At 47.0% G+C, this 27,601-nt stretch overlaps 1 protein-coding gene and 2 non-coding genes across 3 annotated transcripts; 2 read left to right on the plus strand and 1 right to left on the minus strand.

Moving 5' to 3' along the window:
- Positions 1-8,983: 8,983 nt before the first annotated feature.
- On the minus strand, positions 8,984-9,166 carry LOC140208775 (U2 spliceosomal RNA). The gene has a single exon (XR_011888930.1). It is a non-coding gene; the product is annotated as a U2 spliceosomal RNA (small nuclear RNA).
- A 5,518-nt stretch (positions 9,167-14,684) lies between these two features.
- On the plus strand, positions 14,685-14,875 carry LOC140208795 (U2 spliceosomal RNA). The gene has a single exon (XR_011888941.1). It is a non-coding gene; the product is annotated as a U2 spliceosomal RNA (small nuclear RNA).
- An 8,018-nt stretch (positions 14,876-22,893) lies between these two features.
- On the plus strand, positions 22,894-27,209 carry LOC140208680 (uncharacterized). The gene has a single exon (XM_072277538.1). The coding sequence runs from the start codon at positions 23,379-23,381 to the stop codon at positions 27,018-27,020; it is 3,642 nt and encodes a 1,213-aa protein (XP_072133639.1). The 5' UTR covers positions 22,894-23,378; the 3' UTR covers positions 27,021-27,209.
- Positions 27,210-27,601: the final 392 nt, after the last annotated feature.

Genomic DNA, 27,601 nt, shown 5'->3' on the forward strand with positions numbered 1-27,601 from the left:
TAGAGAAGGAGCAGTGCTGGATTTCCTGTTAGGGAATGAGATAGGGCAGGTGACGAAGGTATGTGTTTGGGAGCAATTCGGGTCCAGTGATCACAATGCCATTAGTTTCAATATAATTATGGAGAAGGATAGGTCTGGACCGAGGGTTGAGATTTTTGATAGGAGAAAGGCTAACTTTAAGGAGATGCGAAAGGATTTAGAAGGAGTGGACTGGGACAATTTGTTTTATGGGAAGGATGTAATAGAGAAATGGAGGTCATTTTAAGGTGAAATTTTGAGGGTACAGAATCTTTATGTTCCTGTCAGGTTGAAAGGAAAGGTTAAAAGTTTGAGAGAACCATGGTTTTCAAGGGATATTGGAAACTTGGTTTGGAAAAAGAAAGATATCTACAATAAATATAGGCAGCATGGAGTAAATGAGGTGCTCGAGGAATATAAAGAAGGTAAAAAGAATCTTGAGAAAGAAATTAGAAAAGCTAGAAGAAGATACGAGGTTGTTTTGGCAAGTAAGGTGAAAATAAATCCAAAGTAAATGCAAAGGGTTTCTACCGTTATATTAATAGCAAAAGGACAGTAAGGGATAAAATTGGTCCCTTAGAGAATCAGAGTGGGCAGCTATGTATGGAGCCAAAAGAGATGGGGGAGATTTTGACCAATTTCTTTTCTTCAGTATTCACTAAGGAGAGGATATTGAATTGTGTATGGTAAGGGAAACAAAGAGGGTAGTTATGGAAACTATGATAATTAAAGAAGAGCAAGTACTGGAGCTTTTAAGGAATATAAAAGTGGATAAGTCTCCAGGTTCTGACAGGATATTCCCTAGGACCTTAAGGGAAGTTAGTGTGGAAATAGCAGGGGCTCTGACAGAAATATTTCAAATGTCATTAGAAACGGGGATGGTGCCGGAGAATTGGAGTATTGCTATATATGGTATATATAATTATCTGGATAGACAGGGTCTGATTAGGAACAGTCAACATGGATTTGTGCATGGAAAGTAATGTTTGACAAATCTTATTGAATTTTTTGAAGAGGTTGCTAGGAAAGTTGACAAAGGTAAAGCGGTGGATGTTGTCTATATGGGCTTCAGTAAGGCCTTTGACAAGGTTCCACACGGAAGGTTAGTTAGGAAGGTTCAATCGTTAGGTATTAATATTGAAGTAGTAAAATGGATTCAGCAGTGGCTGGATGGGAGACGCCAGAGAGTAGTGGTGGATAAATGTTTGTCAGATTGGAGGCCGGTGACTAGCGGTGTGTCTCAGGGATCTGTACTGGGTCCAGTGTTGTTTGGCATATACATTAATGATCTGGATGATGGGGTGGTAAATTGGATGAGTAAATATGCAGATGATACTAAGATCGGTGGAGTTGTGGATAATGAAGTAGGTTTTCAAAGCTTGCAGAGAGATTTAGGCCAGTTAGAAGAGTGGGCTGAAAGATGGCAGATGGAGTTTAATGCTGATAAATGTGAGGTACAACATTTTGGTAGGACTAATCAAAATAGGACATACATGGTAAATGGTTGGGCATTGAAGAATGCTGTAGAACAGAGGGATCTGGGAATAATGGTGCGTAGTTCCCTGAAGGTGGAATCTCATGTGGATAGGGTGGTGAAGAAAGCTTTTGGTTTGCTGGCCTTTATTAATCAGAGCATTGAGTACAGGAGTTGGGATGTAATGTTGAAATTGTACAAGGCATTGGTAAGGCCAAATTTGGAGTATTGTGTACAGTTCTGGTCACTGAATTATAGGAAAGATGTCAATAAAATTGAGAGAGTACAGAGAAGATTTACTAGAATGTTACCGGGGTTTCATCACCTAAGTTACAGAGAAAGGTTGAACAAGTTGGGTCTTTACTCTTTGAAGCGTAGAAGGTTGAGGGGGGACTTGATAGAGGTATTTAAAATTATGAGGGGGATAGATAGAGTTGACGCGGATAGGCTTTTTCCATTGAAATTGGGGGAGATTCAAACTAGAGGACATGAGTTGAGAGTTAAAGGGCAAAAGTTTAGGGGTAACATGAGGGGGAACTTCTTTACTCAGAGAGTGGTAGCTGTGTGGAACGAGCTTCCAGCAGAAGTGGTTGAGGCAGGTTCGATGTTGTCATTTAAAGTAAAATTGGATAGCTATATGGACAGGAAAGGAATGGAGCGTTACGGGCTGAGTGCGGGTCAGTGGGACTAGGTGAGAGTAAGCATTTGGCATGGACTAGAAGGGCCGAGATGGCCTGTTTCCGTGCTGTAATTGTTATATATCGTTATATGGTTAACCCTACCCCTCTGGAGTCTCTCACATCAGAAACATTTCTCTCATCGGGAAATGAGGCAGAATATGTGGAGTTCACAGGGTCACATCGACAGACTAAATTACCGACATTCGGTGAATACCCTGGAGCTGGGCAGTGAGGGACATTGATAATGATGGGAACTCCGATCAGTGATTTACCGAAGGGTTTAATGTTTCCTGAAATATTCGAGTGAGAGAAATTCCCTCAGACCCACAGTTTGAATCACTTTGTTGATCAACTTGTTTGTTTGTGTTCAGACTTGGGAGGAATAAACTGGGAGATTCAGGAGTGAAACTGGTGTCTGCGGCTCTGAGGAACCCGGAGTGTAAAATACAGAAACTGTGGTAAGTACCAGACTGTGGGAGATTGTGTTTACAGTCACTGGGTGTCTGACACTGAACATTAATGTGATCAGTAATTGTGTTGCTGATAAACACTGGGGATTTGTACTGTCTCCTGTCTCTCTGTGTCCTTCACCCTCACTCTCTCTCATCTCCAGGCTGGACAGTGTCGGTCTCACAGATTCTAGTGCCGAGGATCTCATCTCCACTCTCAGTACAAACCCATCACTGACGGAGCTAGACCTGAGTGGCAATAAACTGGGAGATTCAGGAGTGAAACTGGTGTCTGCGGCTCTGAGGAACCCGGAGTGTAAAATACAGAAACTCTGGTAAGTACAAGACTGTGGGAGATTGTGTTTACAGTCACTGAGTGTGTGACACTGAACAATAATGTGATCAGTAATTTCTTTATTAACCTTTTTATTGATTTAAAAGTATAAATACAGTAAAGAGGAGAATTAGTTCAAGTATATATATCAGTAACAATATAAACCAAGATTAAGATAGACATTGTCAAAGTCATAGATATTAAACTAGTATAATATATAATAAAAGAAAATGAAAATAACAATTCTCCTCTTAACCAGTTTATGAAGAGAAAGGAAAAAACATTGGGTTTTAAATGAAAAGGGAAAAAAAACACTACACTATAACAAAACAAAAAAAGGGGGACTCTGCATCTCATTTTGAGGATACGACCCAAAAAGAGAGAGAGAGAAAGACTTTCTGATCAAATCTAAAACTTCGATTAAAAAAAGATTGTAAGAGTAATAAATCAAATTAAATGAAAATATTGGATAAAAGGTCACCATATTTGCTCAAATTTAAAGGATGTATCAAATGTCCGACTTCTTATTTTCTCTAAACTTAAACAGGACATAATGGAGGAGAGCCAATAAATGACTGTAGGTGGATTAGAATCCTTCCACTCCAATAAAGTGGCTCTCCCAGCCGGTAAGGTCGAAACGGCTATCATACATCGAGCGGAAACAAGAATATTTCGTAAGCAAATTAGGTTGTAGATCCAGATCCAAGACTTTTGATAGTGTTTTAAAAACATCTCTGCAAAAGTTATCTGGCTTTATACAAGACCAATACGTATGAGTTAAAGCGTCCAGCTCAATATTACATCTGTCACAAGTAGGATTAATACTGGAGAAAATATGCGCTGGTTTATCCTTTGACACATGGGCCCGATGCGCTACCTTGAACCGTATCAAGGAACGACAGGCACAAATAGATGAGTTGTTAACCAAATGAAAAGTTTTACTCCATTGATTATCTGAAAATGACTCTTGAAGAGCGTTTAATTTTATCATCAGATATCATTCGTGAACTCAATAACCGTTTATAGATTAAGCTAACAACCTTTTTTGAAATGGACTCTCCAGGAGGCGCTCATGGTGTGAGGTACATTTTGGCTTCGCTCCATTCCCTTTACTTCTTTTACCCGTAACCACCCTTATTTAATCTGTTTATACCTACACTAATAGGTTTATAACACAAATATATCTTTGAACTTTGATTTTAACTCGCTGGAAATGTGAACCAGAGGACGAGAAGTTAAAAATGGGAAAGACTCCAACAGCAACGGGAAAAAAAAGATGGCGATCCTAAAGCATCTAAGCAAATACCAATAACTTTTGAAATAATGTCGAATCTTCTAGATGAAAAACTTAATCAAAGATTTGCTGTGTTTGAAGAAGTTTTGAAGATGATTCAAGATGATATTAGATCGTTTAGATGTGAAATTGATCAACAGCAAACTAGAATTTCAGAACTGGATGCTGCCCGTTGGCAGAGGACAAAAGATTGAAGCCCTGGAAAAAAATCTGGCTTCAACATCCCATGTTGGAACGTTATAAATCCAAGATTATTGATCTCGAAGATCGATCCCGATGACAGAACTTGCGGATAATCGGGCTTCCCAAAGATATCGAGATGGCCGATCCTACCAAATACTTTTCTCAATTTTTAATGGATATGTTTGGTTCAGAGGTTTTGGAGGCCCCTCCATTGCTCGATCGCGTGCACCGTACATTGCGCCCCAAACCTTCCAGAGAATTTAAACTGAGACCCATTATTATTCTGTTCCATTATGCTCACATGAAGGATCGTGTGGTACGAGCTGCGTAGCGGAAAGATATGATCGAATTTCAAAGTTTCAAATTTTGCCTCGTTGAAGATTTCAGTCCTGAAGTTCTGAGGGAATGGATAGCTTTTAAACCACAGATGTCAGAATTTTATCAAAAAGGCCTTAACCAGCGTTGCTGTTTCCAGCACGTTTGAAAATAGTTCTTGCCGATAACTCTCGTCGTCTGTTTAAATCTCCGGATGAAGCTCAGTTTTCTTGACAATCAGCGTTCCTCTGCTCCGGACTAATTAACGGACTGTTGTTTATTCTCTTTGTTCTTACATGCTGGTTTTCTCAGTAGATCCAGATCCAAAACTTTTGATAGTGTTTTCAAAACATCTCTCCAAAAGCTTACAGCTTTGGATTTTTATAATCTGAGGGCTTTTGCCCTGGGTTTGTAGGGTAGGTATTTTTCGTATTTTCGGATAAGTTTTCTTTCTTTACTGATTCTGTATTTCATTTATTCTTTTTTACTTTTTATTTTTCTTTCTTTGAAACTTTATAGGCCTATATCCTTGCTAAATGTGGATTCCAAGGTATTTTCAAAATTACTGGCAACTAGACTGGAGAAAGTATTGCCTCCAATTATTTCTGTTGACCAGACTGGATTTATTAAAAATCATTATTCCTTCTTTAATATTAGGAGATCAATGAATATTGTTTATACTTCTTCATCCAGAACTCCAGAATGTGTCATTTCACTGGACACTGAGAAAGCTTTTGACAGAGTCGAATGGACATATTTGTTTAATTCGCTTGAGAAATTCAATTTTAGTCCGATATTTATATCTTGGATTAAACTGATATACCTTACCCCCTTCGGCATTTACCAATAATCAAAGATCTCCCTTTTTTCAGTTATTTCCTGGTACTCGGCAGGGTTGCCCTCTTTGTCCATTATTATTTGATATCGCCCTGGAACCTTTAGCTATTGCTATTCATGACTCTCCTAATATATTTGGCATTACCCGCAGGAATGAGATACACAAACTATCACTATATGCAGATGATTAATTATTATATATCTCTAACCCTGAGAAATCCATTCCGGCAGTTTTAGCTCTGCTTCCTCAGTTGAGTAACTTTTCCGGTTACAAATTGATTAATAAGAAGCATAAGGACTTATTGAAGTTCAATTTTTTTTCCTAAATCCTTTTTTAATACTGTTGATTCCAAAAGTTCCTCTTATATATGGCAGAATAAAAATCTCAGATTAAGTAAAAAATACTTACGTAGAACATAGACATAGAACATAGAATAGTACAGCACAGTACAGGCCCTTCGGCCCACAATGTTGTGCCGACCCTCAAACCCTGCCTCCCATGTAAGCCCCCCATCTTAGATTCCTCCAGATACCTGTCTAGTAGTCTCTTAAACTTCACTAGTGTATCTGCCTCCACCACTGACTCAGGCAGTGCATTCCATGTACCAACCACTCTCTGAGTAAAATACCTTCCTCTAATATTCCCCTTGAACTTCCCACCCCTTACTTTAAAGCCATGTCCTCTTGTATTGAGCAGTGGTGCCCTGGGGAAGAGGCGCTGTCTATCCACTCTATCTATTCCTATTATCCTCTACACCTCTATCATGTCTCCTCTCATCCTCCTTCTCTCCAAAGAGTAAAGCCCTAGCTCCCTTAATCTCTGATCATAATGCATACTTTCTAAACCAGGCAGCATCCTGGTAAATCTCCTCTGTACCCTTTCCAATGCTTCCACATCCTTCCTTTCGTGAGGTGACCAGAACTGGACACAGTACTCCAAGTGTGGCCTAACCAGAGTTTTATAGAGCTGCATCATTACATAGCGATTCTTAAACTCTATCCCTCGACTTATGAAAGCTAACACTCCATAAGCTTTCTTAACTACCCTATCCACCTGTGAGGCAACTTTCAGGGATCTGTGGACATGCACCCCGAGATCCCTCTGCTCCTCCACACTACCAAGTATCCTGCCATTTACTTTGTACTCTGCTTTGGAGTTTGTCCTTCCAAACTGTACCATCTCACACTTCTCCGGGTTGAACTCCATCTGCCACTTCTCAGCCCACTTCTGCATCCTATCAATGTCTCTCTGCAATCTTTGACAATCCTCTACACTATCTACAACACCACCAACCTTTGTGTCGTCTGCAAACTTGCCAACCCACCCTTCTACCCCCACATCCAGGTCGTTAATAAAAATCACAAAAAGCAGAGGTCCCAGAACAGATCCTTGTGGGACACCACTAGTCACAATCCTCCAATCTGAATGTCCTCCCTCTACCACCACCCTCTGCCTTCTGCAGGCAAGCCAATTCTGAATCCACCTGGCCAAACTTCCCTGGATCCCATGCCTTCTAACTTTCTGAATAAGCCTACCGCGTGGATCCTTGTCAAATGTCTTACTAAAATCCATATAGATCACATCCACTGCACTACCCTCATCTATATGCCTGGTCACCACCTCAAATAACTCTATCAGGCTTGTTAGACACGATCTGCCCTTCACAAAGCCATGCTGAATGTCCCTGATCAGACCATGATTCTCTAAATGCCTATAGATCCTATCTCTAAGAATCTTTTCCAACAGCTTTCCCACCACAGACGTAAGGCTCACTGGTCTATAATTACCCAAACTCCCTACTACCTTTTTTGGATGGGGGACATTTTGGCCAATTCCCTGCCCTCCCCTTTAATGGCTGCACGCCAGGTTTAATTCCCAACCGTTCTAACGGAACTGGCTCCAGCCTGAAGCTGTCTGTCGTTCGGAGCGTTCCCACAGTGATTAATTTCCGCCTCCTGTCCAGTGGCACAGCTTCCAGTGGATGTGCGGGTTTGAGACTCCCCCACGAGACCCCGGGGAATTAGACAGGAAGAGCCCGGGGGCCGGGGCTCAGTCTGGGACACTGGTGTCCCGGGGCGGGATTATCCCGGGAGAGAATCCTTTTGCTCCCTTTGCTGAGGACGGTGCATTCGGCAGGTCTGGCTGATATAATGATGTTAAATTGACAAATACCTCGGCAGTGACCCTGGATCTGCAGCGATCTCAGACACGGCCCTGAAGTGTGATTTTATAATCATCGGTTCCCCGATGCAGAGTGACGGTGAGAAACGGGACTGATTATTCAACCAGTCTCTCATTGTCACCGGTCAGTTAATTGTGTGTGATTCTGAGTGAGTCGGGAGCAGCTTATTTATCCCTGCACACGAGCAGCTCACACATTGTTTAATTTACATTTGTCATGATGAAATCAATAAACCACTGTAATTTCCTGTCTTGGTGTCGGACTCGAGTCTCACTAGAGGAGAAACAGTACCCTGGGGTTACTGCTGCCCACCGCACCCGGTGAACTGCAATAATGGTGTCAGCTCCTCACACTGGTACGGTAGCGTCTCAGCTCCAGGCTGAGGGATGTCAGTCTGATAGTGTCTGGTCCCCAGGATCTGTTCACTCCCCATCCCGGCTGACCACCGCATCCTCTCACGCCAGATACTCGCACTATCCTGATCCCCACCTTCCTGCGTGCTTTCTTGCTCTCAGTCAAAAACAATAAAGGAGATTGGAAGCTCATATACTGTATAATATCAGACCCACGTCCACCAAGGTCGCAAACAGAAGGGAACAGAAGCAATCAACACGGGCTGAAGCTCCCTCTTTACAGACCTGGCACACAAACCCGGGGCCAGACAGAGTCAAGCTTCCTCCGCACAGACCCAGCTCACACCCCCACAATCAAAGCATCTCATAATCTTATACACCTCTATCAGGCCACCTCTCATCCTCTGTTGCTCCAAGGAGAAAAGGCCAAGTTCACTCAACCTATTCTCATAAGGCATGCTCCCCAATCCAGGCAATATCCTTGTAAATCTCCTCTGCACCCTCCCCATGGTTTCCATATCCTTCCTGTAGTGAAGCGACCAGATCTGAGCCAGTACTCCAAGTGGGGTCTGACCAGTGTCTATATAGCTGCAACATTACCTCTCGGCTCCTAAATTCAATGCCACGATTGATGAAGGCCAATATACCGTACACCTTCTTAACCACGGAGTCAACCTGCACAGCTGCTTTGAGCATCCTGTGGACTCGGAGCTCAAGAACCCTCTGATGCTCCACACTGCCAGGAGTCTTACCATTAACACTACCTGTAAAAGTACAACGAAGGAATAGGGAAAAAGCCTAAGAAGGTTAATGCGTACGGATAACTGCATTCTACTCTTTATTTGTTGTTTAATCTCCCCGAGGGGAGGTGCAGCATTCCGAGGGGCACTGCAATACTGGGTCGATGCACGGAGTGGACGAAGGAAGCCCCTATTCCATCTTCCTGTTCCAAAAATCAATGTAATATATGGTCCCAGATAAGGGACGCATCAGATTTTAAACTGATAAGAACTGATTTTTTTGAAAAATATACTTTATTCAGAAATATTACAAAATAAAATTATTTGCAAAAAACATTTGTTGACCCTAAGTCCTTATAGAATAAATAAAGTTATTTACAATAAATCATGTGTTTACTCTGTCCTTATTCAAAATAAAGATGTTTACAATAAATCATTCATTGACTCTCATTCCTTTACTGATGTTCCATTACAGTCTATACCTTTCCACATTTCCAGCCACTCCATCTTGGATCCCCAGACGAATCTGAAGACAGCCCGGGTGATTTCCGAGCTGCAGGAGCGGGGGACGGGCCAGACCTGCGCCAAGTACAGCAGCCCTGAGAGCACCTCACACTTGATGACCAGGTTCTTGCCCGTTATCGACAGGGAGCGCCCTCCCCACAGTCCCAGTTTCTGTTTCACCTTGGCAGTCCGCTCCTGCCAGTTCTTGTTGCACGCCTCAGCCCCTCCGAACCAGATCCCCAACACCTTCACGTGGTCAGACCTGATGGTGAAGGGGACGCTGGATTGGTCGGACCAGTTGCCAAAGAGCATGGCATCGCTCTTCGTGCGGTTGACCCTGGCCCCCGACGCTAGCTCGAACTGTTCGCAGGTGCCAATCAACCTGCGAACTGACCTCGGATCAGAGCAGAAGAGGGTGACGTCGTCCATGTACAGGGAGGTTTTCACTTGGGTCCCTCCACTGCCTGGCAGCATCACCCCTCTTATGCCCTCATCCCTCCTGATGGCTTCGGCAAAGGGTTCAATGCAGCAAACAAGACAGGGGAGAGAGGTTTCCCACCCATTGACCTGGACTGCACTGCAGATGTCTGTGTCGAGCAGTCTGATCTGATTCCGGATTCCCTCCCCAAAACCAATTTTGGAGAGCACATCCGCCATGTACGTGTGCGATATCCTGTCGAAGACTTTCTCCTGGTCCAAGCTGACCAGGCAGGCGTTCACCCCCGTCCTGCACATCGGCGATGGTGTCCCTCAGCAGCGTGAGGCTGTCTGAGATCTTCCTGCCCGGTACAGCACAGGTTTGGTCCGGGTGGATCACCTGTCCCAGAGCAGACTCGACCCTGTTGGCAATGGCCTTCAACAGGATCTTGTAGTCCACATTCAGGAGAGATGGGTCTCCAATTCCTGATGTCCTCCCTTTCCCCCTTCTGCTTGTAGATGAGGGTGATCGTGCCCTTCCTCATGGACTCTGACATACTGCCGGCCAGAAGCATAGCGTTGTACACTTCCAGCAGGTCTGGGCCCATCCAGTTCCACAGAGCCGAGTACAACTTAGCCGGTAAGCCGTCGCCTCCGGGAGTCTTACCCGACCCAAAGGAATGGATGGAGCCTGTCAACTCGACCAGAGTCAGTGGCTGATCCAGACTCTCCCGCTTGCCGTCGCCTAAGACCTGCGTGATAGATGACAGGAAGTTGCGGGAGGCTGTGGATTCTGTGGACTTTTCATCGTACAGACCGGCATAGAAGGACCTGCAGATCCTCAGTATGTCATTCTACGAGGACACGACTGAGCCGTCCTCTTCCTTAAGGTTGAGGATCACAGAGCTCCCCTTGTGCACCTTCTGGAAGAAGAAGCCTGAGCACGTCTCGTCCTGCTCCACGGTTTGGACCCTTGATCGGTAGATGATCTTGGAGGATTCAGCGGCAAGGTGCTGGGCTTTCGGGCTCTTCACCTCTCGCAGTTCCTCCCCGACATCCACCCCCTTCGACTGCAGAAGGAGGAGTTACTGCAACTCTGTCTGGAGTTTACGCAGTTCCATATAACCATATAACAATTACAGCACGGAAAGAGGCCATCTTGGCCCTTCTAGTCCACGCTGAACTCTTACTCTCACCTAGTCCCACCGACCTGCACTCAGCCCATAACCTTCCATTCCTTTCCTGTCCAATTTAACTTTAAATGACAACCTCAAACCTGCCTCGACCAGTTCCCTCTGCTCCTGGCTTGCTTTCTGGATACCCTTGCGTATGAAGAACTTCTTGATGTTCTCCTTGGTGGCTTCCCACCAGAGAACTGGGGAATCAAAGGTTTTCAAGGTTTTCCAACCTGTGTACTCCTCCTCTAGTCCTACTTGTAGCAGAAAGAGTGAAGATGTATCAATTAGTCGGCCAGGCAGCATCTCTAGGGAGAGGTACAGTCGACGTTTCAGGCCGAGACCCTTCCTTCAGTTAGTCCTGACGAGGGGTCTCGGCCTGAAACGTCGACTGTACCTCTTCCTGGAGATGCTGCCTGGCCTGCTGCGTTCACCAGCAACTTTGATGTGTGTTGCTTGAATTTCCAGCATCTGCAGAATTCCTCGTGTTTGTGCATCAGTTAGTGATCTCCAAACTGAGTTGGGTCTCACTGATGTAGAGGAGGCTACACTGGGAGGAAGAGTGATTATGAAAGAGGTGTAGGGATAGATGTAACACTTATTGTGGTTGCAGGGTGTTTGGCAGACGAGAGTCACAGCGAGAGTGATCCCTGTGATAAATGGAGACGGACGTGGAGAGGAAGATGTGCCTGGTGGTGAGATCCTGGTGGAGATAGTGGAAATTGCAGAGAATATGTTGAATGCAGAGCTTCAGTGAATGGCAGATGCAGAAAAGGTAATCCTATCGTTATTATGTCGTGGAGGGGACATGGGGAGAGGGCAGACGTGCAGGAAATGGAGGAGTTACGGGTGAGTTCTGTATTGATTGCAGTGGGCAGGAAACCCCTTTATTGATTGAAAAAAAGATTTCTTGGATGTCCTAGCATGAAAAACCTCCTCATAAAATCAGATGCAGCAGAGACAAAGAAACTGAGAGAAGGGAATAGTATCCTTGAAAGTGACAGTGTGAGCAGAGTTTCCATAGGTCCATTTAATGTCAGAAAGTAACTGTTGTGGACAAGGTAACTGTGGGAGTCAGTAGGTTTGTTAAAGAGGCCAGAAGGTAATCCGTTTCTGGAGACAGAGAGAGACAGATCAGGAAAGGGGAGTGAGATCATGAAAATGGACCAAGCAAATTTGAGAGAGGGGGTGTATGTTGGTGGGAAAGTTGACAAATCTGACGACAACATGAGGAAATCTGCAGATGCTGGAATTTTAAGCAACACACATAAAAGTTGCTGGTGAACGCAGCAGGCCAGGCAGCATCTCTAGGAAGAGGTACAGTCGACGTTTCAGACCGAGACCCTTCGTCAGGGCTCACTCCAGACTAAGTCTGACGAGCTCCACACGGGAGCTGGAAACAGCATCAATGACGTCATCAATGTGGTGGAGAAAGTTTTACCTGTCTACCTTTGAACGCTCCAAAAACAGCCCAAAATTTTAAAACAACACCAAATTACTTCACTATACTCAATGCGGCACTAGCCAAAGGGCAGATTACAAATCATTTCCTTACTCAATGAGAAAGGTTCAATCTTCTTCCATGGTGTCAGGTAGTTTCTTTGCATCCCAATCGCAGTACTCTTGGCAACTCACAGCAGGCTGGTCCCAGGGTAACTCTGTAACCCAAAATCATAGTCATACTTTATTGATCCTGGGGGAAATTGGTTTTCATTACAGTTGCACCATAAATAATAATAAAACCATAAATAGTTAAATAGTAATATGTAAATTATGCGAGGAAATAAGTCCAGGACCAGCCTATTGGTTCAGGGTGTCTGACCCTCCAGGGGAGGAGTTGTAAAGTTTGATGGCCACAGGCAGGAATGACGCTCTGTACTGCATCTCGGTGGAATGAGTCTCTGGCTGAATGTACTCCTGTGCCCAACCAGTACATCATGTAGTGGATGGGAGACATTGTCCAAGATAGCATGCAACTTGGACAGCATCCTCTCTTCAGACACCACCGTCAGAGAGTCCAGTTCCATCCCCACAACATCACTGGCCTTACGAATGAGTTTGTTGATTCTGTTCACACAAAATAATCTGCAGATGCTGGGGTTGTTGATTCTGTCGGTGTCTGCTACCCTCAGCCTGCTGCCTCAGAACACAACAGCAAACATGATAGCACTGGCCACCATAGACCCGTAGAACATGCATCATAAAGACCTGTGGCTAGTACATTCTGCCCAGGAGATGTGCCCTGGCACTGAAGAGCAATCTCCCTGTTCAATCACAGCTACACTACCATTTAAAAGAAAATGATTAAAATAAATTTGAGAAACTTCAGCCTTGCAAACAGCCAAGCTTTAAAGTTCCCAAACCACAGCGGGAGAAAGGCAAAGAAGTCAGAATGTTACAGTGCTGGTTATTTAACATTCTGTAATCTACAACTTAGTATTCTTCTATCACACCAATAGTGTTGAACGAATAGAGTTCACTGCATAGGGTTATTGAAACGCTAATCTGTGGCTGGTCCTGCAAAAAAAAAAATTGCTCCCCAGGGATGGACGAAAGGAACTGGGAGAATAATATAACGACGGAATGGCAATCTTTTGAAATAAAATAGGTGCTGGGAATACTTGCCACTTCAGTCAGCATTTTGCAGAGAAATAGAGCAAATGTGTCAGGTTAATGGTTCTTAGAACTGATGAAAGATCACTGCCATGATTAAGAATCACATCTGAATCATTAACTGCTTCTTTACAGAATGCTGCATTACCACCAAATCCTTTTTGGCATTTTATGCCTCTTTTCCCCAGATTTCCACCTTTTTTTTTCCTCCTTGGAGACGTAGTAAGTGATACAAGCCATAGGTTGGAGAATGTTGTTAAATGCTGGATGGAGCTGGACAAACTTAGGCAAATACGGAATGTTCATAATTACTTCCGGTATTTGGCTGGTGGGATACGGCAGAAAGGCCTTCGGATGTCAGGAAAGTAGTATACCCACATTCTCCCGATTATCGCCGATTTGTTAATGGAACCAGTTCTGGTCAACAAGTTTTCTTTACCAATGAAGTCCAGCCGGACGGTTAGATTATTTTCTGTGGAAATAATCCATTGACTGCAATGCTGTTATTTGCCACATGCCAGCGCACACTTAAATATTGTCCGAGTTGCAACCCTACCCCCTCCCTTTCATCCGACTCTATCCCGTCCCTCTCCCCGACCAACTCAACTACCCATCGTCCCCCATCAAACGACCTCACTTACCCCATTTACAACCCTCTCCTTCTTCGCAATCCCCAGCCATCGCTTCCACCCGATGTTCCTAGCCACCCTCCTCCCGTTTCCAGAGGACCCCTCCCCAATCACCTGCCCCGCCAGGCTCGCCAAACTTCGCTTCTCTCGCTGCAACGCCTTCCGTAAACGTCATCACGCTTGTAATGACATCAGACGCTAGAGGGCGGGCAGAACAGCTGAGGAGGAGGAGTTTGCATACAAACCAGGGCCGCCTCTCTCATTTGGTTGGCGGAATATCCGCTATTTTACATGATCAGCTGTATTCCGAAAGAGATTTCGCGACAAGGGAGAAAAATACAACTTATGTCAAAGACTGAGCGAAATTACACCAAACCTACTTCAAAAGTTGAAGAGACGTAGGATAAATCGGTGTCCTGTAGACAGTCGGTCCAACTTAATAGAGGGAAGACTAGCAAGATCCGAAAGGGTCCGGACATTTGTGGTATCGCTTCTCGGTCTTTTGGCTAAGATCAAGTGTAGTATCTGTTCTTATCAGTTTAATATCTGATACGTCCCTTATCTGGGGACCATATATTATATTGATTTTTGGAACAGGGAGATGGAATAGGGGCTTGCTCCGTCCACTCCGCGCATCGACCCGGTATTGCAGTGCCTCCGGGAACGGTGCACCTCCCCTCGGGGAAACTAACAACAACTGAAAAATAGAATCCGGTTGTCTCCATGCTTCCTGTTTCTGCCCCGTACTTTTCGCAGGCTACATTTGTTTTTAATGAGGGGACACAGCAGCTCCAAGGCAACCATGGGAAAATGGCAACAGAAACAGCACGCACACAATTTACAGCAGTCGTGGATAAAGTCAGGTCGGCAGGAAAACACACGCAGACGATTAATAACGAACGTGGGAATAAAGTACACACACACACATCCAAGGGAAAAGTCAATACGATGCCCGAGCCCCTTCACTGTACAGGCACGGCTCAATGCTATCAGGGACAATCACCAACCCTATTCAATGCACAGCTTACCAACAATTTCCTCCAGCGCTGTTCCACGGTTCTCAGCCTGGAATGAAGCAGAGTGGTCCCTCGGAAATGGCAAAGAGAGCGTCCAGCCCTTTTCATGCAGGAAGGCTGAAGTGCCCGGCCCAGGTAATTCACAGGAACGCTAACGGCTCGGTGCCGGCAGGGTTAAGCTGATTACAAGGCCGGTGGTTAGGTGTGCAGTGATGGGCGAGGAGGGGTCAATCCTTGATTGGCAGGGGGCGTGTCTTCTGACCAGGCGTGGGCAGTGCTGTCACGTGACAGTCAGCACAGTCCACCCCTCGGCAGCCTCGCCACTCGCCAGGCGTTACCGCAGTGAAAAGGAAAGGAATACATCTTACTCTATTTATAAGGTGAACGCTATATCTGACTATACAGAACTAAAGAAAGACAGACGTGCTCATAAAAATTTGGCAGACAACATAATATACACACAGCGATGATAAATAACGAGAATGAGTGCAATCGCCCAGTTGCCCACCACCCCACCGCCACAAAGCTCCTTCCACAGGGTGCAGAGGTCAGGGTTGGGGATCCATGTCCATGTACAGCTGCCTGCGCGTAAAACGGGGAGGGCTTGTCTCCAGCCCTTGCCTCTGCCCCCACTACATCTATTCAAGGAGGGTGATACCATCCCGCACGGTCCTCCCGTTAGCTGGTGTCATGAGGGGCAGGATCACTGACTATATCGGGGTGCGCGGTGGTGACCAGGTATCCTGCGACGGTACCGGTCACCCGGGTGTTTTATAAAAAATTACGGTCGCAGGCTCCCTGGTAGATGCCGTTGACCAGCGCCCACTCTCTAACAACCCGGGTGCCCTGACTGACCGTACCCCATTGCGGGCGCCAGTGTAGATCCCACTCCAGGAGGGTGGGGTATCGGACCCTCACAGCGGTCACCACCCGATCCCACAGGGTAGAGCCTACCCGGATCTTCGGCTGCGGCGCCCGTGGGGCGTTGTTGATCAGACAGGCTCCCCGGGGCGCTCGCCTCTTGATCAGAGAGGCTCATGTTGGGGCCCCCCTCATCCCACAGCCGGAGCAGCCCCGCGGCCAGGTGCTCGCAACGTGGGTCCAACTGCTCGGGCCAGTCCACCGGTTTACCGTGGTCCGCCAGGCCTCAAATCCCTCTCTCGTCGGTCCAGCCGGGAATCCTACGCTCGGTGCCTGTACTGGCCATTTTGCTCCTGTTCCAGAACACTTTCCCCACGCAGCGCCAGTGAGGAAACAGATTCTGCAGGTCTCAAAGTCAAGGGCTCTGGGCTCACAGTCTGGGTAGTGAAGGATTTTATTTACAGAAGGCAAACGGGGGAAAATGGCAACGGAAGCAACACGCGCACAACTTACAGTAGTCGGATCAGCAATAAATCACATTAAATCGCGTGGGGACAAAGTATACAACCACCCTTGACTTTGTGCAGGCGCGGCTCTTCTGCTTAGGGACAATATCCACACTCCCAACCCTATTCAAAGCACAACTCACGGACAGCATGGTGGTCCCTCGGAGGTCGCACAAAAGAGAGAGGGTCATGCACACGTGGGCTGCTTTATAGGTCTGGAAGGTCCAGCCCAGGTGATTCACAGGGAAGCCAATGGCTCGGTGCCAGCAGGGTTAAACTGATTACAAAGGCCAATTACCCGAGGCCAAGTACAAGGCTAATTAACGAGGCCAATGGTGAGGTGTGCATTGATGGGCGAGGCGGGGTCAAACCTTGATTGGCAGGTGACGTGTTTCCGGCCAGGTAAATGGGCAGAGCCGTCACGTGACAGTCCCGACCCCCCCCCCCCCGTCCAGATGCCAACTGCGTTTCATTGGCTTTGTATCTGGAGTCGGCACAATGACAAAGCTGCGTCCGGTCTGATCTAATCACTCAATTCAGACCCAAACAGGAAATGTGCAGGTTTCATTTAAACCCCTCCATGTGTATGAACACTAATTACTATTCACATTCCTCCAGCCTCACTGGACAGGAAACATCAAGTGAGAAACAGCAGGAGGTGGCCATTCAGCCCCTCTAACCATCAACAAGATGACGGCTGCTCTCCCATCTCAGCCACATGTTTCTGCCCGATCCTCATTTCCTCGATCCCTTCGGTCTCCACACATCTGCCGGCCTCTGTTTTATGTGAGGATGATCACTGAGTCTTCACCGGCCTCTGTGGTGGGGATTTACAGACATTCACCACCCTCAGAGTGGAGACATTTCCCCTCATCTCAGTCCTGGACAGTCCACCCCCTTTTTCAGAGACTGGGATCCCTGGTTCAGCCGGTAATGATGTTGTGCATTTCAATGTGTTCACCTCTCAGTCCTCGATTCTCTAAATGAAAGGGTTATCACATTTGATCTTTCTTCATATGATGACCCCACCACTCCAGGGATCAGTCTGGTGAATCTTCATTGCACTCTCCATAACAAATACTCTCTAACCTCTTTGTTAATCCTCTATGGAATTAATTTCCATCTTCTGCAGCCCCGTGTTGCCCCAACCACTCACCTCCCACCCCGTCACTATTTCCACCTTCCCACCTCCCCCTCACCTGGATCCACCTCTCACTCCCCAGCTCTTGCCCCATCCCCACCCCTCACCTCTTTTCTCGGACTATTTCCCGTCCACTCTCAGTCCAGAGGGAGGGTCTCGGCCCGAAATGTTGACGGTCCATTTCCCTCCACAGATGCTGCCCGACCCACTGAGTTCCTCCGGCAGTTTGTTCTTTGGTCTGTGTGACCCGTGTTAGTGTGGGGAGCGGGATTTTACACCATATTCCCGGTACAGTCTCAACAAAACACAAATAATTGTCACTTTGCCCGGACCATTGGCCCCGCTTGCAGGGCAACAGTCTGCCGGTGTTTGCCCCCCAATGTGGTGAATCGCCACCACCGTGGGCTCAGACATTTCCACAGATGAGCCCCTCCTGTCCCCACCGGGACAAACATCCTGTCCGCCCCCTCTCTCACCGTCTTCATCCTCTCCCTCCCCGGGGAACCGGCATCAAACCGACGGGCCGAGCGGTCTCCTCCTACCTCTCAGCGACACATCAGACTCCGGCCGCAGGAGACGCTTCACAAACGCCCCAACTTCCCTCGGAGGGAAATGGAAATAAATCAGAAAGCGGACATTTACTTTGACGGTTGTCCCGCCGTGACGGAAAGTTCGGGAGACGGTGTCAGCGGGGGTAACGCCCTCTCGGCTGCTCCGCCTCCGCTATTGGTTGGAAGCAGTGATTGACATTGCTTCTCACCAATGGGAATAGCACAGCGCGTGACTCCTCTGTTGACAGCGGTGGGGGGGGCTGGTCACGTGATTAGTAGCCCGGCCGTTAAACCGACCAAGCTCGAGCTCACCAGCGCGCGGGGCACAAAAGGCCCCGGATGATCGGTTGAGGTGAGAAGGGATCTCCGGGTTGGGGGTCTCACCGGGCGGCGTTTTCAACACCGACTTCGGGTAGTTGCTGTGACTCCGGACTCCGTGACCCGCAATCCCGGGACAGTCCTGCTCTCTTCCCTCTCTCTCAGCCCCACCATCCGTACACGGGCCCCGGGGAGCTTCCGGCTGATGAGGGAATGGGAACCGATGGGTCTCTCAGACAGAGCTGAGCTCCAGCTGTCTAAATGCAAGGATCGGGAACTCGGAGAAAGGGAACAAAATCTTTTACATCAGCTGTTGTGAAAATCACCTTTGTTCTGCCTCCAGTCACAAACAAGAGAAAATCTGCAGATGCTGGAAATCCGAGCAACACACACAAATTGCTGGAGGAACTCAGCATTAGTACTCTTTTCCATAGATGCTGCCTGGCCTGCTGAGTTCCCCCAGCATTTTGTGTCTGTTGCTTGTTCCACCTCCTCTTGTTCTGGACTTTCTACCCGTGAGAACATGTTTTGTCCCACTCTCTCTGGGTACATAATGATATCAAACACCTTTGTCCTGGGCAACAAGTAGCTTTCACATCACAAATGTGCCAGACTCCAATGAGACAGACTACTGCCCTTCCCTTCATATTCATTGGCATTGCCATCACTGAGTTCACCACCGTCAGTCACCTGGGGGAGGGTTCAGGGGAAATATTTATGTACAATACAGAAACTGGTGTTACCTGTGTGTATTGTGGTGATGCAAAAGTTGCTGGAGAATTTACAAGTGGGAAGAAATGGAGTGATATTTGGAAATCTGAGTTTTTAAAGCGTAATTTAGCAAGCAAACCACATATGGACAATGTGCAAAAGCTCTGGCGAGAAAATCCTTCATTATCCGTTACAGGCCTGCTACATAGGTTGTGTGAGAGTGCAGATGAACTTAATCAAACCCAGAGGAGATCAAAGTTCTTATCGAGAGTGATTTGCTAGCTGTTAAAATGAATATCTCTCTATATAAAATTCACTGTGCACATGTTGTCACTGGGTAAAAAAATGCAGAGTACAAGCTTTATGTGCACACCCATCATTACAAATTAGAGGGTACATTGGTGGGAAGGTGAGGAGACCTCCAGTGTCCCTGATGCCCTCACCTACAAGATGTGCATCCAGCTGCAGCTTGTAACCCTGCACTTTAAGGGGTTGGAACTGAGATGGATGATTTCCGGATCATCCAGGAGTTGGAGGGGGTGATAGATATGACACGAAGAGAGGTGAGTTACACCCAAGGTGCAGGACACAGGAAACTGGGTGAGAGTCAGGAAGGAGAATGAGGTTAAATAGCCATCGCAGAGGAATCTTGTGTCCATCCCACACAACAACAGGTGGATCCACTTTAGAAACTGTTGGGGGGATTACTGACAGAGGAAAGTCAAAGGGGTGAGAGGGGACTCGTTAGTGAGGGGAACAGAACAAGAGGGGACTAATATCCCAGTGGTGAGGCTCGCTAGTGCTAGTGTGGGGAGAGGGTGATGTGGTTAAAATATGTTGGAGGGGGAATGGGAACCAGAATGACAGAACAGATAGTGGGGAGGGTGAATTGAATTGAATTGACTTTATTACATACATCCTTCATATTCATGAGGAGTAGAAGTCTATACGTTACGTCTCTGACTAAATATGCAATGTGTAATTTATAGTAATTTATAATAAATAGTTTGTACATAGGACAGTCAATATACCATAGAAATGCAATTGTATCAGCATGAATTAATCAGTCTGATGGCCTGGTGGAAGATGATGTCCCGGAGCCTGTTGGTCCTTTTGTTGTGGTACCGTTTCCTGGATGGGAGCAGCAGGAACAGTTTGTGGTTGTGGTGAATTGGGACTCCAATATCCATTGGGCCCTTTTTACACACCTGTCTCTGTAAATAACCTGAATAGTGGGGAGTTCACATCTACAGATGCGCTGGGCTGTCCGCACCACTCTCTGCAGGTTCCTGTGATTAAGGGAAGTACAGTTCCCATACCAGGCAGTGATGCAGCCAGTCGGGATGCTCTCAATTATGTCCTTGTAGAAAGTTCTTAGGATTTGGGGCCCCATCCCAAACTTCTTCAACCGTCTGAGGTGAAAGAGGTGCTGGTGTGCTTTTTTCACAACACAGCCGGTATGTACAGACCATGTGAGATCCTCGGAGATGTTTATGCCGAGGAACTTAAAGCTGTTCACCCTCTCAACCCCAGATCCATTGATGTCACTAGAGGTTAGCCTGTCTCCATTCCTCCTGCCGTCCACAATCTGCTCCTTTGTTTTTGTGACAACGAGGGAGAGTTTGTTTTTTTGACACCAGTCAGATGTTGTTCAGACCTCAGACAGAGTCAGCAATCAAATGGTTGAGCATGGAGCGATGAATGTGCTGAGCTGTGTATATCACAATGCAAGAAGCATCGTAGGAAAGCCAGATGAGCTCAGGACAGGGAATTATGATATTGTAGCCATTATTGGGACTTGGTTGCACTCAACAGTCTGAGAGATTTAGAGGAACAAATTTGTAGAGAGATTGCAGACCATGCCAAGAAACAAAGGTGTGATTTTAACTTTCCATATATTGACTGGGACTCCCATACTGTAAAAGATGTCAAGGGGGTAGAGGTTGCCAAATGTGCCCTTAATCAGTTCGTAGAATTCCCGACATAGAAGTGTGCAATGAGCTGTTAGGAAATGATCCAGGGCTGATGATCGAAATTAGTGATGATAATGCCATGAGATTCAAAGTAAATATGGCAAAAGAGAGGTCTGCACTACGGGTTGAGATTCTAAATTGGAGAAAGGTCAATTTTGATGGTATCAGAAAGGATCTGACAAGTGTGGTTTGGGACAGGCTGTTTTCTGGCAAAGGAGTACTTGGTAAGTGGGAGGCCTTCAGAAGTGAAATTCTGAGGGTGTAGAGTTTGTACATGCCTGCCAAAATAAAAGTTGAAAGGTAACTGGTGCAGGGAACCTTGGTTTTCAAGAGATATTGAGTCTCCGGATATTTTGTTCCTCTAAATGCCTCAGACTGTTGGGTGCTACCAAGACTCATTAATGACTACAATATCATAATTCCACCCCCCGAGCTCATCCGACCTCTTGTTTTAGTTGTCTTCTGCAGGTTTCTAAAATTTTCCCAATAGTTTTTGCTCTTTTGTTTGCCCTCTCTATGGCTTTTATGTTAGCTTTGGCTTCTCATTTCAGCCATGGTTGTTTCCTCCTGCCTTTCCAATGCTTCCACTTCTTTGGGATGTATCGATCACTCAGCTCCTGAATTGCTCCCAGAAACTCCAGCCATTGCTGCTCCATTGTCACTCCTACCTTTTCCCTTCCAAACAAGTTTGTCCAGCTTCTCTGTCATAGAAACATGGAGAAGTTCGAACAGAAACAGGCTATTTGGCCCATCTAGTCAATGCCAAAAAAAACATTTGAGCTGTCTAATGCAACTACCTGCACTGGGACCATCGTCCTCCATACCCCTACCATCCAGGCTCCCATCCAGACTTCTTTTATATGGTGAAAATGAGCTCATATTCACCACTTGTGCTGACACTCTCACGACCATTTCAGTAAAGAGCTTTTCCAAATGTTTCTGTTTAATTTTCACCTTCCCCACTTACCCATGACCTCTGGTTGTCATCCCACCCAACCTCAGTGGGAAAAGCTGCTTGCATTTACCCTGTCTATACCCTCATAATTTTGTATACTTCTTTCCAATCCTCAAAGCAATGTGTACTTTCCTTGTTTATGTTTAGAGCCTTTTTTAGATGTATAAGATGATGAGGGGCATTGATCATGTGGAGAGCCAGAGGTTTTTTTCCCAGGGCTGAAATGGCTAACGCGAGGGGGCATAGTTTTAGGTGCTTGGAAATAGATACCGAGGGGATGTCAGGGGTAAGTTTTTCACACAGAGAGTGGTGGGTGTGTGGAATTCACTGCCGGCTATTTGTGTGAGAGTGTACCAGTTACTGTGGGGCTAGGCACCCATGCAGCTCAGTGGGAACAGGGAATAATACCAATGGAGAGAGTCAAACTGAGTCAGGTCACAGATTGGAGATGGCAGAAATGCCGCATTCTTAGAGAGACAGGAAGAGCATCAGAGAATTTGATGATCATTCCAGATACCAGCTCTGTACCCAGTTAGAAGATGATTTCTCTCTCCAGCTTGGGTTGAACTTTACTGTAGCAGTGTGATGCCAGAATACACTTTGACAACTCAAGTGACCTCATCTGAAAGGTTTTCCAACACTGATTGATGGATTTTGTAAATCTTTTTACAGGTTAAAAATGACAAGGAATTTGTCTACTGGACTCTCGAACAGAACACGCCAGTTTTGCTGTCTCCGTCCAGATATTTAATAGTCATAGTCATACTTATTGATCCCGGGGGAAATTGGTTTTCGTTACAGTTGCACCATACAACTGAAGAAGTGGAACAAGGCATTCACTCAATCATCCCTCCTGCTCAGATGATGGGGAGTGATTCTCTGGATCATCAGACCGATTGGCATTCCCGTCATTTTACACAGAGGGGAATCCATTCATCTGATCATACTGTGGGAATGGATTCAATCGGTCATCTCAACTGAAGGTACATCAGCAAGTACACACTGGGACAAGGCCATTCACCTGTTCTGTGTGTGAGAAGGGATTCAGTCGGTCTTTCCATCTGTGGACACACCAGTCAGTTCACCCTGGGCAGGGGCTGGTCATCGGCTGAACTTGTTGGGAAGAATTCACTCGATCATCTGACCTAATGTCTCACCAGCGAGTTCACACCGGGGAGCAGCCGTTCACCTGCTCGGACTGCGGGAAGGAATTCACTTGCTCATCTAAATTGAAGGTACATCAGCGAGTACACACTGGAGAGAGGCCATTCACCTGCTCAGACTGTGGGAAGGGATTCACTCAATCATACAATCTGCTGACACACCAGCGAGTTCACACTGGGGAGAGACCGTTCACCTGCTCAGACTGCGGGAAGGGATTCACTTGCTCATCTAAACTGAAGGTGCATCAGCGAGTTCACACAGGGGAGAGGCCATTCATCTGCTCAGACTGTGGGAAGGGATTCACTTGGTCAACCGATCTGCTGACACACCAGTCAGTTCACTCTGGGGAGAGACCATTCACCTGCTCAGTCTGTGGGAAGGGATTCACTTGCTCATCTCAACTGAAGGTGCATCAGCGAGTTCACACTGGGGAGAGGCCGTTCACCTGCTCAGACTGTGGGAAGGGATTCACTTGCTCATCTAAACTGAAGGTACATCAGCGAGTTCACACTGGGGAGAGGCCATTCATCTGCTCAGATTGTGGGAAGGGATTCACTTGCTCATCTAAACTGAAGGTACATCAGCGAGTTCACGCTAGGGAGAGGCCGTTCACCTGCTCAGTCTGTGGGAAGGGATTCACATGCTCATCTCAACTGAAAGTGCATCAGCGAGTTCACACTGGGGAGAAGCCGTTCACCTGCTCAGACTGTGGGAAGGGATTCACATGCTCATCTCAACTGAAGGTGCATCAGAGAGTTCACACTGGGGAGAGGCCGTTCACCTGCTCAGACTGTGGGAAGGGATTCACTGGATCATCCCAACTGAAGGTACATCAGCGTGTTCACACTGGGGAGAAGCCGTTCACCTGCTCAGTCTGTGGGAAGGGATTCACTACATCATCTGAACTGAAAATACATCAGAGAGTTCACACTGGGGAGAGGCCGTTCACCTGCTCAGACTGTGGGAAGGGATTCACATGCTCATCTCAACTGAAGGTGCATCAGAGAGTTCACACTGGGGAAAGGCCGTTCACCTGCTCAGACTGTGGGAAGGGATTCACTGGATCATCTAAGCTGAAGTTGCATCAACGACTTCACACTGGGGAGAGGCCATTCACCTGCTCAGACTGTGGGAAGGGATTCACTCAGGCATCTGAACTGAAAGTACATCAGCGAGTTCACACTGGGGAGAGGCCGTTCACCTGCTCAGAATGTGGAAGGGGATTCACTCGGTCATCCCAACTGCTGGTACACAAGTCAGTTCACACTGGTGAGAGGCCGTTCACCTGCTCAGTCTGTGGGAAGGGATTCACTCAGTCATCTCAACTGAAAGTACATCAGCGAGTTCACACTGGGGAGAGGCCGTTCACCTGCTCAGAATGTGGAAGGGGATTCACTGTGTCATCCGAACTGTTGATACACAAGTCAGTTCACACTGAGGAGAGGCTGTTCACCTGCTCAGTCTGTGGGAAGGGATTCACTTGCTCATCTCAACTGAAGGTGCATCAGCGAGTTCACACTGGGGAGAGGCCGTTCACCTGCTCAGACTGTGGGAAGGGATTCACTTGCTCATCTAAACTGAAGGTACATCAGCGAGTTCACACTGGGGAGAGGCCATTCATCTGCTCAGATTGTGGGAAGGGATTCACTTGCTCATCTAAACTGAAGGTACATCAGCGAGTTCACGCTAGGGAGAGGCCGTTCACCTGCTCAGTCTGTGGGAAGGGATTCACATGCTCATCTCAACTGAAAGTGCATCAGCGAGTTCACACTGGGGAGAAGCCGTTCACCTGCTCAGACTGTGGGAAGGGATTCACATGCTCATCTCAACTGAAGGTGCATCAGAGAGTTCACACTGGGGAGAGGCCGTTCACCTGCTCAGACTGTGGGAAGGGATTCACTGGATCATCCCAACTGAAGGTACATCAGCGTGTTCACACTGGGGAGAAGCCGTTCACCTGCTCAGTCTGTGGGAAGGGATTCACTACATCATCTGAACTGAAAATACATCAGAGAGTTCACACTGGGGAGAGGCCGTTCACCTGCTCAGACTGTGGGAAGGGATTCACATGCTCATCTCAACTGAAGGTGCATCAGAGAGTTCACACTGGGGAAAGGCCGTTCACCTGCTCAGACTGTGGGAAGGGATTCACTGGATCATCTAAGCTGAAGTTGCATCAACGACTTCACACTGGGGAGAGGCCATTCACCTGCTCAGACTGTGGGAAGGGATTCACTCAGGCATCTGAACTGAAAGTACATCAGCGAGTTCACACTGGGGAGAGGCTGTTCACCTGCTCAGAATGTGGAAGGGGATTCACTCGGTCATCCCAACTGCTGGTACACAAGTCAGTTCACACTGGTGAGAGGCCGTTCACCTGCTCAGTCTGTGGGAAGGGATTCACTCAGTCATCTCAACTGAAAGTACATCAGCGAGTTCACACTGGGGAGAGGCCGTTCACCTGCTCAGAATGTGGAAGGGGATTCACTGTGTCATCCGAACTGTTGATACACAAGTCAGTTCACACTGAGGAGAGGCCGTTCACCTGCTCAGTCTGTGGGAAAGGATTCACTTGCTCATCTCAACTGAAGGTGCATCAGCGAGTTCACACTGGGGAGAGGCCGTTCACCTGCTCAGACTGTGGGAAGGGATTCACTCGGTCATCCCAACTGAAAGTACATCAGCGAGTTCACACTGGAGAGAGGCCATTCACCTGTTCAGATTGTGGGAAGGGATTCACTTGCTCATCTAAACTGAAGGTACATCAGCGAGTTCACACTGGGGAGAGGCCGTTCACTTGCTCAGTCTGTGGGAAGGGATTCACTCAGTCATCTCAACTGAAGGTACATCAGAGAGTTCACACTGGGGAGAGGCCGTTCACCTGCTCAGACTGCGGGAAGGGATTCCCTCGGTCATCCAGCCTACTGGTACACATGTCAGTTCACACTGGGGAGAAGCCGTTCACCTGTTCAGACTGTGGGAAGGGATTCACTCAGTCATCCAGCCTACTGGTACACATGTCAGTTCACACTGGGGAGAGGCCGTTCACCTGTTCAGACTGTGGGAAGGGATTCACTCAGTCATCTCAACTGAAAGTACATCAGCGAGTTCACACTGGGGAGAGGCCATTCACCTGTTCAGACTGTGGGAAGGGATTCACACAGTCATCTCATCTGAAGGTACATCAGAGAGTACACACTGGGGAGAGGTCGTTCACCTGCTCTGTGTGTGGGGAGGGATTCACTCAGTCATCTGAACTGAAGGTACATCAGCATGTTCACACTGGGGAGAGACCATTCACCTGCTCAGACTGTGGGAAGGGATTCACTTGCTCATTCCACCTACAGAGACATCAGCGTGTTCACACTGGGGAGAGGCCATTCAACTGCTCAGAGTGTGGGAAAGGATTCACACAGTCATCTCATCTGAAGGTACATCAGCGTGTTCACACTGGGGAGAGGCCGTTCACCTGCTCTGTGTGTGGGGAGGGATTCACTTGCTCATTCCACCTACAGAGACATCAGCGAGTTCACACTGGGGAGTGGCCATTCACCTGCTCAGACTGTGGGAAGGGATTCACTTGGTCATCTCAACTGCAGAGACACCAGCAAGTTCACAATGGGTAGAGGCTGATCACCTGCTCAGACTTTGGGAAGAGATTCTGTCAGCCGTGTCAACCAAATGTGCATCATTGAGTTCACACTGGGGAGAGGTTGTTCACCTGCTGCGAATGTGGGAAGCGATTCACGCGGTCATCTAACCTTATCTAAGTCGCGCTTCGGCTGGCAGCGTAATATAGGCAGTGATAGCCCCCCAGCCCGCCCAACTTCAGAAATCTCGTTTGGGTGGATGCTGCATGATGTGTCCCCTGTTACAAATCAGTACCCTGTGTGACAGGGTCCTGAATTACCCCTATGAACTGTGTTCGATTACCCCTATTAACTGTGCTTTTGAAAAGAGAGAGAGAGTTATTTAACATCGATAGCTTGTTTTGAAAGAGAGAGAGACAAAGACTAACTGTGGGACTGTCACTTTAAGGCATGAGAAAGAACTCGTTAACTTCAGGCATTCTGCTGAGTTGGAGAAAGCACCGAGCAGCTCGTAAGTTGCAATTGTAACCGAAGGCGGTATTATTTAATGGACACTTGATGTCATGATTTTTGGCAGGTTGTTGACACTTTCTTCAAGGATTTTTGCCTGCTTGGAT

This window comes from Mobula birostris, chromosome 13 (assembly GCF_030028105.1).
Source record: "Mobula birostris isolate sMobBir1 chromosome 13, sMobBir1.hap1, whole genome shotgun sequence".
NCBI lineage: Eukaryota > Metazoa > Chordata > Chondrichthyes > Myliobatiformes > Myliobatidae > Mobula > Mobula birostris.

Excerpts from the sequence above, each read along its gene's own strand:
- LOC140208680 (XM_072277538.1), top strand. The coding sequence starts at position 23,379 with ATGTCTCACCAGCGAGTTCACACCGGGGAGCAGCCGTTCACCTGCTCG.